The 18,173-nt window shown below is 41.3% G+C and overlaps 2 protein-coding genes across 5 annotated transcripts in view; one reads left to right on the top strand and one right to left on the bottom strand.

The window, feature by feature from the left end:
• The first annotated feature begins 3,719 nt into the window (after positions 1–3,719).
• On the top strand, positions 3,720–9,145 carry GLRX2 (glutaredoxin 2). 4 transcript variants are annotated; one of them, XM_045026045.1, is made up of 4 exons: positions 3,720–3,805; positions 5,048–5,111; positions 7,323–7,499; positions 8,197–9,145. In XM_045026045.1, the coding sequence occupies exons 2-4, from the start codon at positions 5,049–5,051 to the stop codon at positions 8,341–8,343; spliced, it is 387 nt and encodes a 128-aa protein (XP_044881980.1). In that variant the 5' UTR covers positions 3,720–3,805; position 5,048; the 3' UTR covers positions 8,344–9,145. The 4 variants fall into 4 exon arrangements, with proteins under 4 accessions (XP_044881980.1, XP_044881977.1, XP_044881978.1 ...); XM_045026042.1 differs by lacking the exon at positions 3,720–3,805 and adding an exon at positions 3,957–4,084; XM_045026043.1 differs by lacking the exon at positions 3,720–3,805 and adding an exon at positions 4,349–4,550.
• Positions 9,146–15,394: 6,249 nt separating this feature from the next.
• The window catches only part of RO60 (Ro60, Y RNA binding protein), a 35,458-nt gene continuing 32,679 nt past the window's right edge, over positions 15,395–18,173 (bottom strand). The window contains exon 9 of the mRNA XM_045026652.1: positions 15,395–17,610. Coding sequence (XP_044882587.1) covers positions 17,458–17,610 — 153 coding nt within the window. The 3' untranslated portion in view covers positions 15,395–17,457. The remainder of the gene's footprint in view (positions 17,611–18,173) is intronic.

An 18,173-nucleotide genomic window follows, 5' to 3' on the forward strand; every position in this document is an offset into this window, starting at 1 on the left:
TGCGGGAGCAACAGGGAGGAGGGGGTTGATGCTTTCCTTCCCCCCATAACAGTTTCCTGGGCAGTGGCCGCAGGGAAATGTGCAATACAATGAAGTTTTATTTTCTATAGCCTCTTTCATAGAAGATACAGACTGTATCTTGAAATGCTTTTCAGAGATAAATATTGTACAACCTTGATTATCCAAATGTCATGAGGGATATCGAACATGTTCAGATAATTGAGGATTCAGGTAATGTATGGATTTTTCATGACTGTTTCATATAACAGGAAGATTTTGTTTGTATATTTGAAGTTGCATTGTAATACAATTACACAGATAAGTAATAGAAGAGCAAGAAAGAAAAGGAGAAAAGTTTACTTTGCAATGGAGATTTAAAATGAGATGGAGAGCTGACAAAGGAGCAGTATGAGCAACCTGGTCTAGTGTTTCCCAGTGGTTGGCTGGCAGGAATAGGAAGCAGTACTCTTGGCTTCTTTTCTCAGCTCTGAAATTGACCTGTATGACCTTGGGATTCTAAACAAAGACAAACTGGTCAGACAACATGAACTCAAGTGCCACCAATAGGCAGATGACACACAGCTCTACCTATCCTTCACCATATATGACCACACCACTGCCATCAAGCTGGCCCAGTGCTCAGATGAGACCAGCTCATGGATGAACAGCTGGGAGAAGCTTAGCTGAACCTGAGCAAGGAAGAGATGATGCTGGTGGCCAGAGGAAAGCCCTTTGAAAAGTCTGCAGACACCATGCAGTCTCCTTTGGCTGAAGATACACACCCAAAATTGCTCAATTCAGTCTGTAGTTAAGAAGTACTCTTGGATTCCTTGTTGATGCTAAGCTCTCACACAGAAGTATCTGAGAGTGACTCATTCTATCATCTCCAATTGGCTAAAAGATACCGTCCCATGTTGGTCAACAATGACTTGGCCTCAGTTATTCATGCCTTCATCACCTCTCAGCTGAACTACAGCAATGTGATAAACCTGGACGTGAAGTCTTCAGCACTCAGAAAACTCCAACTAGTATACACTACTGCACCATGTCTCCTCAGCAAGATAGGCTGCTGCAAGCACCTCATACCTCTCCTCTCCTCTCTAAATTGGCTTCCCATAGAAGACCAAATAAAGTTCAAGGCCTGATCTTCAAGGCACGACAGGGCCTGAGCCCAGAATATCTAAAAGACCCCTTCAGCTCCAGGGAGAAGAGTGCTGACAACTTGCTCTTGTGGCACAATGGAACTCTCTATAAATAACACAAGTAAAACTTCAGCATGCAAGAAACAGACCTTTACCAGCCTCAGGCTGTCTATACTAGAAACTTGAGTTGACTTATATTAGGTCAGCTTACAGTCACCACAATAATGACAGTGGTGGTGTATGTTAACACTACCCTGTGTGCTCTCACAGGGAATGCTTCCACCAACCTAAGAGGGGCAGTGCAAGGTGCTGAGAGATCTCTTGGCTCTTCTGGGACCTCCCTGCCAGGTGCCTGGCTGCCCCACAGGCTCCTGGGCGGCTGCCTCCTCCCTCTGCTCCCTGTTCCTGGCCAGGAGTTGCATGGCCAGGACTTCTCCTCTTCCCATTCCCTGCCAGGAGCCTTCCCCTAGGGCTTCTCCCCTCCCATTCCTCACTAGAAGCCAGGGGAAGCCACCTGGGGCTTCTCACCTTCAGGGAGTAGGGTCCAGCTACCCTAGCTCCTCAGTCCCCCTGCCCAGCTTCTCACACTTGGTTCTAGCTGGAAGTGAGGAAGGGTGGGGGGAAGCTGTGTGGGCTTCTTACCCTGGTTCTCAGCTGAGAGCAGGGTCCAGCCACCCAGCTCTCCACAGGAGCAGGGGGCAGCTGGGCTCTAGTTGCCTGGCTATCTTGTCAATTTCAGGACTCCTGCCCTGAAATTAACAAGACAGTCAACAGCCAATTAAAGGGATGCAGTGTCTACAGTGATACACCTAACTACAGGGATAAAATCCTAATACCTCTGGTGGCAGTGGAGTTATTATGATGGTGTAGTAGGCACTTACACCAGCAGGAAGAAGGCTGTAATTAAGACATAATTAGGTTGAGGTAAACTGCCTTATGTGGACCTAGCTGTGTAGTGTAAACCAACCCTAAGACAGGTTTCAGAGTGGTAGCCATGTTAGTCAGTATTAGCAAAAACAAGAGTCCTTGTGGCACTTTAGAGACTAACAAATTTATTTGGGTATAAGCTTTCGTGGGCTAAAACCCACTTCATCAAATGCATGGAGTGAAAAATACAGTAAGCAGTATATATATTACAGCACATGAAAAGATTGGAGTTGCCTTATCAAGTGGGGGGGGGGGGTCAGTGCTAATGAGGCCAATTCAATTAAGGTAGAAATGGCCTATTCTCAACAGCTGACAAGAAGGGATGAATATCAACAGAGGGGGAAATTACTTTTGTAGTGTTAACGAGGCCAATGCAATATGGGTGGACATCGCCCATTCCCAACAGTTGACAAGAAGGTGTGAGTATCAACAGAGGGAAGATTTGTAGTGACCCATCCACTCTTTGTAGTGACCCATCCACTCCCAATATTTATTCAGGCCTAATTTGATGGTGTCCAGTTTGCAAATTAATTCCAGTTCTGCAGTTTCTCATTGAGGTCTGTTTTTGAAGTTTTTTGTTGTTGAAGAATTGCCACTTTTAACACTTCTGCCTCCCTGGACACTCAATAACAGACCTAAAAGTGGACATTTTTCTACAAAAAAACTTCAAAAATAGACTCCAATGAGAAACTGCAGAACTAGAATTAATTAGAAAACTGTACATCATCAAATTAGGCCTGAACAAAGACTGGGAGTGGATGGATCATTACAAGAAATAGAAACTAATTTCCCCATGCTAATTTTCCCCTACTGTTACTCACACCTTCTTGTCAACTGTTTGAAATGGGCCACCCTGATTACCACTACAAAAGTGATTCTTCCTCCTGTTGATAATAGCCCAATTTAATTGAATTGCCTCATTAGAATTAGTCTTGTATCCGATGAAGTGGGTATTCACCCACGAAAGCTCATGCTGCAAAACGTCTGTTAGTCTATAAGGTGCCACAGGATTCTTTGCTGCTTTTACAGATCCAGACTAACACGGCTACCCCTCTGATACTCATTAGAATTAGTAAGGCAACCCCCATCTTTTCATGTTCTATATATATATATATATATATATATATCTTCCTACTGTATTTCCTTCCACTCCATGCATCTCATGAAGTGGATTCTAGCCCATGAAAACTTATGCCCAACTACATTTGTTAGTTTCTAAGGTGCCACAAGTACTCCTCGTTTTTACTTTTAAGTCTGTTATTGAGTGTCCAGGGAGACTGAAGTGCTCTCCTTCTAGTTTTTGAATGTTACAATTCTTGATGTCTGATTTGTGTCCATTTATTGTTTTGCCTAGACTGCCCGGTTTGGCCAATGTACATGGCCTAAAGCCCGCTCACTTCTAAAGGCCCCTCCTCCAGTCTACCTGGAGGGACCACTGGACCCAGGAACCAACTAATTGCATGGGACAATGTACATGGCAGAGGGGCATTGCTGGCATAAACTCACCCAAGAACAATCACAAACCTCACCACCTTCTGCTCCCTGTGCCAAGGCGTTTCTTTGACCTTGCCTTCTCTGACACCAATACATAAGAATGTGGCGTTAGCACCTAACTAACCTCTCCCCAAACAAGCCACTGCACTGTGCCCACCTCTCCCGCAGGGGACAGGAGCACGCAACCACCGGCTGACAGATGTGCCGCCCATTGCTTAATGCAGTAGCAGAAGGCGGCTCAGGTACCGTGGCCGCGGAGGGAGAGGGCGGGGGTCATGTGTGTGGCGGTGCGGGGGGTCGGGCTGTGGATGAAGGCGAGTGGGGGAGCGGAGCAGGGACGGCTCTCCCGGGCCAGCGCGGGGGGGGGCGGTCCCTGGGCTCCGCGGAGGGAGGGACGCACGCGGGCAGGCAGCGCGGCGGGCAGCCCGGCTGGCGCAGGAGCTGGCCGGGCTCCTCCCCCGGCCCGGCGAGCCCATGGTGGCCTTGTGGGGAGCCCTGCGCGCCGCCGGCAGCCGGCTCAGGTCCGTGCGGCGGGGTCGCCCTGGAGCTGCGACCTCGCACCCACCTGGGGCCCCGGGGAAGGGCGGGTCTGGCCCCGCCTGCATCGGCCTCTCCCCCCGGTGGGGTCTCCCGCTTGCTCCGTGGCCGCTGCGGGGCTGCCCCACTGCCACCGACCCCGTGCCGCTGCCGAGCGGGGGTTCCGGCCTGCGCCCATCGGAGCAGGGCGGGCCGTGCGCTGGGGCCGAGCCCCGCTCAGGGTGTGCGCCCCTGTGCTGGGCACGCCTAGCCCGGCAGGGAGCGAGCCAAGCCGGCTGAGCCTGCCGGCCGCCGGCTGCCCGCCGCCCACGGGGTCTGCCTGCCCCAGCGCTCTCAGCGGCGCCGCCGCCGCATCCGGGCAGATGCATCAGCCGAGCCCAAGGCAAACGGGGGACAGAGCCCCCCACACCATTACCGGTCTGGTCCCCTAGGACTGGGAGAGTTACACTGGTATAGTAAACTGGGGGAGGGAGAGCGAGTGTTGTCGTTGTGTTAAGGATAAAGTTACACCCCGTAAACTCTAGCAGGCAAACCGGAATAAGCTTCGCCGGTGCAGGTACCTTTGGACCACTGCAACTGAATCCTGGCTAGGGTGGGTTTGCCACTTTAATTACACCAGCATAATTAAAGAAGCAAAACATATTCATGTAGCTAATTCCTTTGTTAGGTGGCATTTTAAAAAGGAATGTTTCTGTAATTCACTTCAAACTAATGACTGCTGTGCAATGCCAAACCTGCGGAGACAAAATCGTGGGATACCAGTGGATTTGTGATGTCAAACTGTCTCTGTTCTGGGCACTTTGCCGATACGTAAAAAATCGGGTGGGGGTAGTGAAGTTGTTTTGACAGAAAGCCTTAGTATCATATTTAAAATAACTTGAGAACCATAAAAATGAATGACTGTTTTTCAAAAAGAGGTTTTATCTATCTAACATTTTTATTTTTAGAATGGGAAATAGTCCATCTACTTCAATGGGATTGTCTAATGCTGCTACTGAGAACAAGATCCAGGTAAATAAAGGGGTCATTTATTATTCAGAAAGAATTATTATTTCTAGCCTTTGAAAAAGGGATCATAATTTACTAACTTCCTTTATTTTTTCTAATCAGTACAAGGATTGCTTTTTTTATTACATCAGGCTACAGAATCTGATCTGTAAATTTAGTCCAGTAAATAATGTATTATACGTTTGAACTCCAGTTCTGCAATCTAATCCATGTGGGCAAACCCTTATACTTTCACAGTGTCCCATATAAATCAGTTAAGTTCACCACTGGTGTCATTATTAAATGGTGATGTCTTGGAGGAGGGGAGGGTTAAATCCAATGAAACCAATTCATTAAGCAATGAGAGCTAGAAAATATCTCAGGTTCAGCTCCAGTAAAGTAATAGTCTTATATTTCTAGAAAGAACTTTATCCTTTTTTCCACATTCATCTTTTGACTACACAGCCTGTCAGACCTGCATCATTTTTACCTTTAGATGACTTATCACAGCCATGTTACCCACAGCTCTGTTATATTTTGGGGGATTCTTGGAAAGGTCCATCCTGTCATGCCAGCCCCCTACAATGTTCTGTTCCCTGAGGTTTATCATGCCTTGTCTATATTCTGTCTTCTGATCTCTTTAGAGGTGTTTTCCTTGGACTACCCGTGCATTTTATCACCCAAACAATATAAAATTACACATGCACATTATGTTAAAAGTTATTATGTTATTAAGGTTACAAAATCAAGAACTCAAGTCAGGAAATTTCAGTATTAAGGTGGCCTGTCCCTCTAACTTTTGAGTGTGTTTGGGAGGATAGTGTGCTATAGTGGTCTCAGACTCTTCTGTCCATTACCCCGCTCAAGTGGGAGCCCGTTCTCACCCATCCTCTACAACTTGTCCCTGTGCCAGTCCTCTCTCTTCCACACTCCTGGCTTCTCATCCCGGTCCCTTTCTTGTCACCTACCCAGTCTCCACTCCTCAGGCTTGTCATCCAAGTCCCATTCTCCTTGTCCAGCCAGTCCTAGTTTCCCCTCCAGCTCCCTGTACTAGTCTTCTTGCCCAGCCAGTCCTGCTTCATGGGTTATAAGGCCAGAAGGGGCCATTGTGAACAGTTAGAGCAGTGGTCCCCAACCTTTTCCGGGTGGCGGGCGCCGGACGACGAGCCACTGAGGACTGTCATCTAAGTGCGCCCGTGTACTGGCTGGTGGACAAGCATCTGCCGAAATGGCACAGAGAAGCAGCAATGTCAAGAGGCGTCGCCGCCGAAATGCTGCCGAAAATCAGCGGCATTTCGGCGGCGATGCCGCTTTTTGGTGGCATTTCAGTGGCGACATCTCTTGATGATGCCGTTTTTTGGCAGCATTTCGGCAGATGCTTGTCCGCCAGCCAGTACACAGGCGCACTTAGATGACCCGGTGGGCACCATGGTGCCCGCGGGCACCGCGTTGGGGACCACTGAGTTAGATTGATCTCCTGCATAACACAGGCCATACAATGTCCCTGAATTAAATTCTTGTTTGAACTTTTAGAAGGGTATCCAGTGATGGAGAAACTACCACAGCCCTTGATAAATAGTTTCAGTGGTTAATTGCCCTCGCTGTTAAAATGTATGCCTTACAGAGGTAAAATAACACCTCTACTCCTATTCACTATTCCCCTGATTATACATCCAAGAATTGTATTAGCCCTTTTGGCCATAGTGTCTCACTCGGAGCCTGTGTTGAGCTGATTATCCTCCACCACCATGACTCTCCCCTCACCCCAATCCTTTTCAGACTTTCTTCTTCCCAGGATAGGGTCCCCCGTACTGTAACTATAGCCTACATTCTTTGTTTCTAGATACAAACTTCACATTTGGCCATTTAAAAACACATATTGTTTGCTTGTATCCAGCTTACAGAGTGATCGTGATCACTCTTTAACAGTAATCTATCCTCTTCATTATTTACCACTTCCCTAATCTTTGTGTCTCTTGCAAACTTAATCAGTAATGATCTTTTGTTTTCTTCCAACTCATGGATAAAAAATGTTAAATAGCATAGGGTCAAGAACTAATCCTTGCGGGACCCCACTGGAAACACCTACTTATAACTTTTGGAATTTGTTACCACAATGAAAAGACAAAACATATTGCTTTTGTCTAAGACTTTCTTTAAGAATGTGATTAATTCATTTAATTAGTACCCATGTGCAGAATACATTGACTCAACCTTTTTAAAAAAAAAATACAGGAAACCATTTCGGACAACTGTGTAGTGATTTTCTCTAAAACAACGTGTGGCTACTGCAAAATGGCAAAGAAACTGTTCCAGGATATGAATGTAAATTACACAGCAATAGAACTAGACATGTATGAAAATGGAAGCCAGTTTCAAGACATTCTTCATCAAATGACTGGTGGCAGGACGGTGAGTACATCTTTTCAGATGTAGTAACTAAAATAGAGGGGGGCTAATTCACTGAAACAATAGTCCACCAATTGTGACCTCATCAGATCTTGCATGCTAGCTGCGTTGAACCTTTATATGAGCTCCTAAGTAAAACACAAGGTGTTTGAGGAAGCCGTAGCAAAGCTTCTGTAAGGTATCTCACATTCCTCCTGGTGCTGACGTACCACTCGAGAGTCATGATAGTTACTGTACTGCTGATCCTGCTGTCTTTCAGATGAGACTTTACACAAAGGTCACATCAAAGACACAAAACTGAAATCCATCAGGGATACTTTTTGCTTGGGTAGAAGTGTTAGCCCCAGTATCCTGGCACCTTTGGGAATTACATTCTGCCTTTGTAACAATTCCCTGTAACTTCATTTGAATCAAGTGTTTTTTCACTGCATGTTCTAAACCTATATGCAAATAGTACATATTACTTTTAAGGAGAAGGTGCAGTGATGCCTCTGTTTAATATAAAGCATCTCAGGACCCCTTTTATAGAACGTTATTATGGAAATGTAAGACTGTCCATTAATATGGTGCATCAAATAGCAAGTATGTAAAAGCTTAGCATTCCTACATTTATATGGCAGTGCGGCAGCATGCATGACCACACTTGGTTTTTAGCCTACCTCCAACAAAATAACTAATGTAATTTTCATATACTTAACAGGTTCCAAGAGTGTTTATTAATGGGGCTTTCATCGGAGGTGCTACAGATACTCAAAGGCTTCACCAGGAAGGCAAGCTGCTTCCATTAGTTCATCAATGTCAAATGAGAAGAGCAAAACATTCTGATCTGCCATGTAGCCTACCTTAGCCTCACTTTAAAAAGTGCCCCTAGTCTAGATGTTAGGTATTTAAAATCCATCTTTAGGCCTCTAAATAAATGGCCTGACTTTCAGAGGTGCTGAGAACCCACAAGGTCTAATATTAGGCCATTTATTTGGCAGCCTAACTATGAATTTAGGTGCCAATTGTTAAGCACCCAAACTTGAAAATTTAGGCCTACGTGTGCAGCATGGTCTACTAAACTAACTAGGGTTTGGAGCGAATAATTCATCAATTTGAAATCATTTATCTAACACAGACATTACGGCCTTGGGCAATAGTTAAACTCTCCCTTCCTCAGCTTCACCGTTCATAAAATGGAAGTAAAAACCATTACCTACCTCACAGAGCTTTTGTGTGGATTAGTTACTATTTTTGTTACAGTGCTTTGGAGACATAAAGGACAACATGTTTTAAATATGTTAAAAAGTGCTACATGAGGTTCTGTGAAATAGGTGACAAACAACTAGTGAAAACTTGCACTGCTTATCACCTTCAAAACATTGTAGTATCCTATTGATTGTAATGTGAGTTGGTTTGCTATACTTTCTAGCTAATTTTACTGTCATTGTGTTGGAACAAAAAATGACAGTGCAATTTAGTGTTTCCTATAAAATCACATCAGTGCTAAAGATTGATTCATCTCTTTGTCAAATTATGTACACTGAAGACACTAAAAAGAACCACTTAATGTCTTTTATTCATATGAAGTCTGCAGTTACAGAGATTTTAATTACATTTCTGCAAATGTAAAAGTTATATTATTAAAGGCAGTATCATGGTAAGCTACAGTAGTTGAGTTTTTCTTACAGTTCTGTATATACTCTCAAGTAACAGTTGGAAACTTTTTTTATTTTTTTAAACATGCTAAGTTCTAATCACTTTGAGACACTTAACAACCAGTCTGTTCTGTTTCAATAATGTAGTTAAGTAGTTTCAGGTACTACACCTGCTGCTGCCTCTCCTGCCAATTTTAGTAGTTTAGTTGTTTTTAAATGTGGTGAAGGTCCAACATACATGGTAATAGTGAATCTGACTATATACAGATATATAAGGTAAATAAAGCTTTTGTCTAATAGTTCAGGCACTGTAATGTTACATGTAAGGAGGTGTTAGTACCGCTATACAAGGCACCGGTGAGACCTCATCTAGAATACTGTGTGCAGTTCTGGTCTCCTATGTTTAAGAAGGATGAATTCAAACTGGAACAGGTTCAGAGACGGGCTACTAGGATGATCCGAGGAATGGAAAACCAGGCTTATGAAAGGAGACTCAAATTGCTTGGCTTGTTTAGCCTAACCAAAAGAAGGCTGAGGGGAGATATGATTGCTCTCTCTAAATATATCAGAGGGATAAATACCAGGAAGAGAGGAACTATTTAAGCTCAGTACCAATGTGGACACAAGAACAAATGGATATAAACTGGCTATCAGGAAGTTTAGACTTGAAATTTGATGAAGGTTTCTAACCATCAGAGAAGTAAAGTTCTGGAACAGCCTCCCAAGGGGAGTAGTAGGGGCAAAAGACATATCTGGCTTCAAGACTAAACTTGATAAATTGAGGGGATGGTATAATAGGATAGCCTAATTTTGGCAATTACTTCATCTTTGACTACTAGTGGTAAATATGCCCAATGGCTTGTGATGAGATGTTAGATGGGGTAAGATCTGAGTTACTACAGATAATTCTTTCCTTGGTGTCTGGCTGGTGAGTCTTGCCCACGTGCTCAGGATTTAGCTGATCGCCATATTTGGGGTCAGGAAGGAATTTTCCTCCAGGGCAGATTGGCAGAAGTCCTGGGGGTTTTTCGCCTTCCTCTGCAGCATGGGGCATGGGTCACTTGCTGGAAGGTTCTCTGCACTTTGAAGTCTTTAAACCATGATTTGAGGACTTCAATGGCTCAGACACAGGTTTGATACAGGAGTGGGTGGGTGAGATTCTGTGGCCTGCATTGTGCAGGAGGTCAGACTAAATGATCATAATGGTCCCTTCTGACCTTAAAATCTATGATTCTATGTAACTATAGTAAGGAGATTTCATATAGAAATATGATTTAAGTTAAATGTCCATCTGTGTTCAATTGTCCATATGCAATATATATGTACTTTTAAAAATATAAGTTACATACTGACTTCACAGTTCCTTTGTGTAACTTTGAAATAAGCAGCTTTGTTGCGGGGAGGAGGGGGCAATTGCTTTCCACGGAACTTTTTCAGGCCCTGACATATCTCACTGTTATTTACTTACTGCTTAAAGTTGTCATGCAACTTTGGGGAGATCTACCTCTGGCCCTGAGACAACAGCTCAGGTGCCACATATGCTGCCCCTAGCTTTTCATTTCTTCCATTCTCCCACCAGATTCTGAGTACCAGCATGCCAGCTGTCTAGAGAGCTATTACTTTGCTGCTTGGAAGCTCTTTGAGCAGTCCCAGAGGGATTGAAACTATCTGTCTTTAGTCAGGAAGACAACATTGCTTCAGTTTATTCAAGTCTACCTCACAATCATATGGGCTAGAAACTTAAAAAAAAAAATCTGAAAACAGATGGCTTAGCTTCTTGAAGTGCCAGGGAAAGCTTCACGCATCAGTTGCAAGTAGGTTTTAAGTCATGAGTTAAGTTTTGGCAGGATACTGTTGGAGTGATACAAATACAGTAATTTAACTAGTGTTAATACCACTAACACGTGGTAAAGGCACCGCTATTAGGTTGTCAGAGCTCCTGCAGTTCAATGTGCACACTAATCGGGTAAATGCATGGCTCACATAACTTTTATGCCATATCAAAACTTACTTGCAGAAGAGAGGCTTTCAGAGCATATGAATAATAAAAACAGCCTGGGAAGCTATGTAGTCCCTATGCACAATATTATAGGTCAAACATTGCAAATTCTATACTAATAGCTAGGACACTATAAGACGCTATACTGTTAAAAAGGGCAGATAGATGGCCAAAAAGGAATTTTCTGAGTTGAACAGTTGGTCACAATGCAGTCTTTGATATAAGACACTGAACTGGGACTCACCCTTGCTTTATTTTTGGCTGTGCCACTTAAGTGTGTGACATTAGGCAAATCACTTCACCTCTCAACTCATCTGTAAAACAGGGACAGTTATATTTACTTTTCTCTGTAAGGAGCTTTGAGATCTTTGGGTAACAAGCACTATGTAACAGCTAATTAGAGTAAATATACCGTATTTCTGCCATGCTTCCTTCCTTTCCCTTTCAGTGCTTCATTTGTCAACCCACTTCCCCCTCAAATGTATGGTTCTGAACATTTCCCTGCTGCAGTGTGACAGACTCATCCCAGCATCTTATACACCAGCAGTTACGTTGCAGCAGTGTAAAAGACACAGCTTGAGATACTCTTAAAGCTTCATCTTAATATAAAACTGCACAGCTGTTGCAGGAAAGACAGCATTTTTTTTTAAAACCTTCCTTGGTTACTACTATCATGCATATCTGTCTTGTTACGTAGATAGCTAGCAACTGTAAGACTGATATCTTAAAGCTTGGTGCTAAATTGGCATGGAGGGAGGAGCAGTTAATCATAAAGGATTCCTTTAAAAAAAAAAAGAAATATTAGGTGTGTCAAGTTTAGTCTTCCTTGGCTTTGTTGTGAAACAGTATCGATACTCTGATCCCCACAAGCTTTCCCTAGCACTTTAGGAGGCCTTTAATTCAAGGCACTGTCAGATTTTTAACCAAGACATCCTTTTTTCTCTCTGTCAATTAAGCATTGGAATTAAATAGGGTTTAGCTAAAGTTCTAAACAGACACAAAATCCCTTCCCCTCTTAATTGCTCCACTTCCAGTCTCAATCTCATGTTTCATATATTCTTCCATCACCACACGTTCTACGAGGATGGGACCCCCCCTAATTACTAAAGCTAAACTAAGTCAAGCAAAAGGTTGGTGACAAAATCCTGCCTTTATATATCATAAAAAGAACCCAAGACCAATTTATTATTCTTTGCAGATCATGATTAAGATTGTCTGAGGGAAAAGGGAAAAGTATGTACCTTAAATATGTATTTCCATTTTTAAACAACTTTTCAGTGTTTTTTAAATAAAAAAATTTATATTCAAGTTTTTCCTCTCTCCTAGTTTCTTATGTTGATATATATCCACCTTACCTAGATGTTTAGTTAAGCTCTGCAAATCAAAAGGAGGCACGTAGCCACATACAACTTACTAAACCCTGTACCTAAGATGTACTTCACAAAGCCAGCATTATTTTATTTGCATCAGTTCTCCAATCCTCCACAGAGCTGCTGGTGCTGCTAAGGCTTCTCCTGAGCTCTCCAACTGCCTGTAGCATGTGCAGTGGTGAGGTTCTTGCAGCTGTCTGAGCAGGAACATCGCCCCGATCAGTCTTACGTTCTCTCTGATTTTGAAGAGCAACTAGCAAAAGACTCAAACTATCATCATCTTTAAGTGCATCAGAAGCAGGAAGCCTGCCAAACAATCAGTGGGGCCACTGGACAATCAAGGTGCTAAAGCAGCACTCAAGAAAGAAAAGGCCATTGTGGAGAAGCTAAATGAATTTTTTGCATTGGTCTTCACTGCCCAAGATGAGAGGGAGACTTCCCACACCTGAGTCATTCTTTTTAAGTGACAAATCTGAGGAACTGTCCTATATTGAGGTGTCAATGGACGAGGTTTTGGAACAAATTGATAAACAGTAATAAGTCACCAAGATCAGATGATATTCACCGAAGAGTTCTGAAGGAACTCAAATATGAAATTGCAGAACTACTAATTGTGGTATGTAAGCCATCACTCAAATCAGCTTCCATACCAGATGACTGGAAGAGAGCTAATATGGTGCCAATTAAAAAGGCTCCAGAGGAGATCCTGGAAATTACAGGCCAGTAAGCCAGTTTCAGTACCAGGCAAATTAATTGAACCTATAGTATTAGTAAAGAACAAAACTACCAGACACATAGATGAACATGATTTTTGGGGAAGAGTCAATGGGTCTACAGTTTGGGCTCACTTGTCACTGCTCTGATCAAAAACGTATCCTCTCACTTCTTTGAGGCAAGCTCTTGGTGTATAAAATTCATGAGCACTTGATCACCCTTTCTGTATTTTACTTACATATTATGCTTCCAGTTCTCTCCACCCGCCATTTCTTTCTCAAAGCTCAAGCCTGTCACCATTACACCCTTAAATATACACAATAGTTAGGTGTTATTCTCAGGTGTTAGGATAATGTTAGATATTTTTGAAATGCTTCCAAACCCCATTAGGCTCTTGCACAGCAGCACTTTCTATTACAAACCCAGCTATTACTAAGTGTTTTTCATTCTTTAAACAAACCACATATATATTCTGTAGCTATCAATAATTCTAATGAAAATCTAGGACTAGCATGTGGGTTTCTAGTGAAATGTAAATTGATTTGAAAGCCTCTTTATTCAGGCAGGTATCAGGAAATCAAATCACACCCCTAACTGGACTTTTGGACATATTCGCTTTGAAAAACAACTTAATTTCAAACTAGCTCTTAAATTTCCCCTTTCTGTAATAAATCTTAGTGCACAATTATATCTGATTGTATTTTGTCTAGAGCCAAATGGAAACAAAGTGTTCCACCAATGCAAACAACAATATTAACTTGATAAGATCATCTCTCCTCTTTGGTGAAAAGGTAATTCAGTATATTTACCATAAATAATTAAATTCTAAATAAAGCTTGGCAATTACACTTTTAGTTCACACATTTTATTTTTTTTAATGTTACTGTAACTATTAGTCTAGTTCTTACCCACACACACATCCACACTCCAATTTGTAAATTATCTTGACCTATTCATTCTGCAGACTAGAAACTGTTTGATTACTGGATTTAAGACTAAAGAACGTAACAACAATAGCAGTCATGTTATGCTCTATGCTTCCAACCTTAGGGTTCAGAACCATATGCTAAAAGAGAATGAGGTGAGTGGCAACATGTCTTCCAGACTTGCGGGACTTCAGCATGTACGCGAATACCGACCTTGTCAGTGTTAAACTTTCAGCTGTCCCTCTCTGTACTCTAGAAACCTTCAAGGGGAGGTGTAGGTGACAACAGCCCCTCTGTATTGCCTCCCAGCTCCTGCCAGAGTTAAGGCCTTTGAAAATCTCAATCATTCTGCTATTGGGGGGAAAAGGACTCTTCTCTCTACCACTTCCATGGAAGGAAGGCACAAACCCTACTCATCCACCAATGGAAACATTTGGGGAGGCAGCCCACATAGGGGACAATATAGTCCTATCAGTACAAACAAAACCAGTCAGAATGTAAAATTATACCCTATTAGTATAAGTACTTAGGAGCATATTCCATACTCCATCTTTTCAATAATGGAGAGGATACGACTAGAAGTGGTACACAACTCTAACAGATGTACTTAATGTCCTATTGACTGTACTGAATGTTTACCTTCACTCTGCTTATCTAGTTCAAGGATTTAGGTTTTCAACTGGGCTTATTTCAGTGATTCAGTATTAGTGTAATTCTCCACTGTTAATCTGTTAGTACGGTCATTAGTCCAATCAAATCCTTTTAATTATCATAGGTTTGTGCAAAATTGCATAAGGTCATTTCACATTTTCTAAGTATACACCTTCCTAATTTTCCAATCCATGTACTATTTATATTAAAAACATTAGACTCTTATTACTTCCTAATAAGAAACTGTACTTACAACACCTACCCAGTTTTCATTGACATTTCTGGCTCAGCAGTAAACATTTTATTAAATGTTCAACTATTGTGTGATTTAGAAAAAATTACTATATTTAAAAAAACAAAACAAAAACCCACCAGTGCCTTTATTTGAAATAACTAACCCACGTCTTGATCGAGTATATTCCCCATGTTCTCTATACCTCTTTTGCAGGAAGCTTGAAAATGTCAGGGAATTTCTCACTCCAAAAGGATAGGTTACAAGGAAAAAAACAAGATGGGGGTGCTGCCTCTTGAAATTCCTTTTACAAAGAAAGCAATGGAGTTGCTTCTGGATATTATCACCTGAAAAAAAACATCAGTAGCCTCACATTTTGAAAACTTTATTCTACTACTGCACTATCACTTACCAACGATTAACTGCAAGAAGTTCCATTCACTTTGACTGAAAGGCACTACTCCGTTACCACCAGTTCTTCAAATGACATAGTTTTAAAAAACAGCTTAAGTGCTATCCGTGTAAAATTCATGACAGAGTGGGATTCTTCACTATTCTGATTAATCCTTGAAGTAGGGCATAAATGGGTAGTATGACACCTTGGACATTAGTCTGACTAACTGAGGCAGTAAGCCTGGGGCATGCCATCACCCATCTGATATTTTAAACATTATCAGAGTCTAAAATCTCCATCCTACAAACACTAACTTGAACTTATTTTCTTTATACTTTAAACATATTGAATAATGAGATATCAAGAGTTTATCCATTGTTCAAATGTGAACACCTGCTTTACATCTCAAAGCATATTTTCAGCATAGAAACAGAAGTGTCATGTATTATTTACTATAAATTAGCTTATTTTATAACTACAATCTTTTTCCATCAAACACCAAATTACTCTTTTAAAATAATCACAGACAGCAGAACTAGGGTGACCAGATGTCCTGATTTTATAGGGACAGTTCTGATTTTTGGGTCTTTTTCTTATATAGGCTCCTATTATCCCCACCCCCATCCCGATTATTCACGTTGGCTGTCTGGTCACCCTAAGCAGGACTCTGACAGCCACATGCATACAATTTAGGGAAAGATGTAAAGTATTACTAAAAACCTTAAAGATAAAACTTGTGTTCTTAATCTGTGACATTTTGAAAAGACCTTTAGATATTATATAAACACATTACTATTAATTCCTGCTCTAAAACAGAGACAAGAAGTTATCTGTAGATATAACTTTCTCCCCTATGCCTTTTGCCCTCTTCTGTCTTTATTGTCATACAGAAGATTAAAACTCTCATTTCCAATACATTGCTAAACAAGTAAGATTTTGAGTATGAAGAGGGCAGCTGTATAATGCAGAAAGATCACTGTAAGAATGTCACTATGAAGTGGAAGTAGTTTTGAAAATAGACTGGATTTAATTTATTTTTAAAAATCAGAGAAATAAAGTTAATCTTTAAGCAGATTAAATGCCATAAAGTGCTCTGCTTTTTAGGAGGATAAGATTTCTTCAAAAGAATGAGCAGATAATACAGAAATTAAGAGCTTTTTTTTTTATATGATGACCAAAACTTAAGAGTTAGACTAATTCAGATGCATTTGTTAATCTTCCTCATCAAAAAAGCACTTGAAACCTCAGCAAGCTATTACTTTGAAGGATGGGACTTCATTTTATGACTTCAGGGATCCTTTCTTTTGCTAAAAAGAGTTTGTACAGATTTCTTAAAAGCATACAAATTCTACAATAGTGCTGCTGAAATTGCAGTGTACAAAAACTGCCTTTCAATTTACCAAAAAAGTTACATATTTTATTTTAGAAGATCCAGATAGTTATCTGTTCAGAAAAAGTCTGATTATCACAATTTAATCACATATTTCCACTTTCACTTTGTCAGTATAAAATTTGACAACTTTTACACTCCATCACAGTTACATGGTCTAGTGCACTCCAGAAAATAATTTCTCTTTTATAGATTTGAAACTGAACAATGGAAATGGTTGAATCTTATTCTTTTCAAATACAAAGATTAAAAAACAAAAACAAACCTTGAGTAAACTGCTGTTAAACTGACACTATTTAAAAACATTAACACCATTTCCCTTTCCTGCCCCCACTCCCAATACCAGAAGTAATTAATCGATTTATTATTGAAGACAAAGGCATTGTACAGTGACAGAAAACCTTAGTAATATTCAACTATTATGAATGAAATTAAATCATAAACTGTGTAGCAACATTTAGAAGGCTTTCCCATTGTTATTTTTAAACTATGTGCAACAACAACAACAAAAGTAATATCTCATCTGCTTTTCCCTTTACAAAAAGGTATCATTCTGATATGTGCATCACGTGTACATTTGGCTGGGAGTTCTCAGGGCAGAGTCTCTTGCCAGCTATGGACCCACTGTGAATAGCAGGTGCTCACAGATTAAATCAAATCCAAAGTGAAGTTGCGAATGACATCTAGAGCTCCTGCGTCAAAGCCACATATATCCAACATGCCTCTATCATCTGGGTCTGCTATGGTAAAGCCATTTGATACCATTCCACAAACGATCAGTTTAGATGGAATACCCATTTTCTAGAAGTAGGAAGGAAAGCAAATAAAGCATTTTCAGTACACCAGAATATACACACAACAATTTATAAATCATCTGGGGCCTAATCCTGCAGTCCTTACTTAGGTACTCCATAGTGCACTGATGCAGTGATGATGGCAGCAGGAGATTTCATGAGTAAGGATTGCAAAATCTAGCTTTTAATATTTTCTTTTTAACCAAAATAAGTGTCTCAGTTTGATTTATGTGAAAATGAAATAAATGCAATTAGTTGCTTTTATACACCGCCAAAGCCTAGGGACAGGAATACACAGTTAACCCATTTTTCAGCACAGACTATTCAAATGGAAACATTTAAATTTTCTATGGACTACATTTCATATGATGACTCTTGACAGTAATGGCCATCCAATCATCTAATAGGAGGAACAGCTGCATTTATGGATAAAGCATTGCTCTTGCAGTCAGATCAGGTCTCAGCTCTGCCACAGACTTCTTGGTGACCTTTGGCCTAGTCATTCAACATCTCTGCCTCAATTTTACCCAACTGCAGAACAGAGGTAACACTTACCTACCTCACAAGAGT

The sequence above is a fragment of the Mauremys mutica genome, chromosome 8 (genome assembly GCF_020497125.1).
Source record: "Mauremys mutica isolate MM-2020 ecotype Southern chromosome 8, ASM2049712v1, whole genome shotgun sequence".
In the NCBI taxonomy this organism is placed as follows: domain Eukaryota; kingdom Metazoa; phylum Chordata; order Testudines; family Geoemydidae; genus Mauremys; species Mauremys mutica.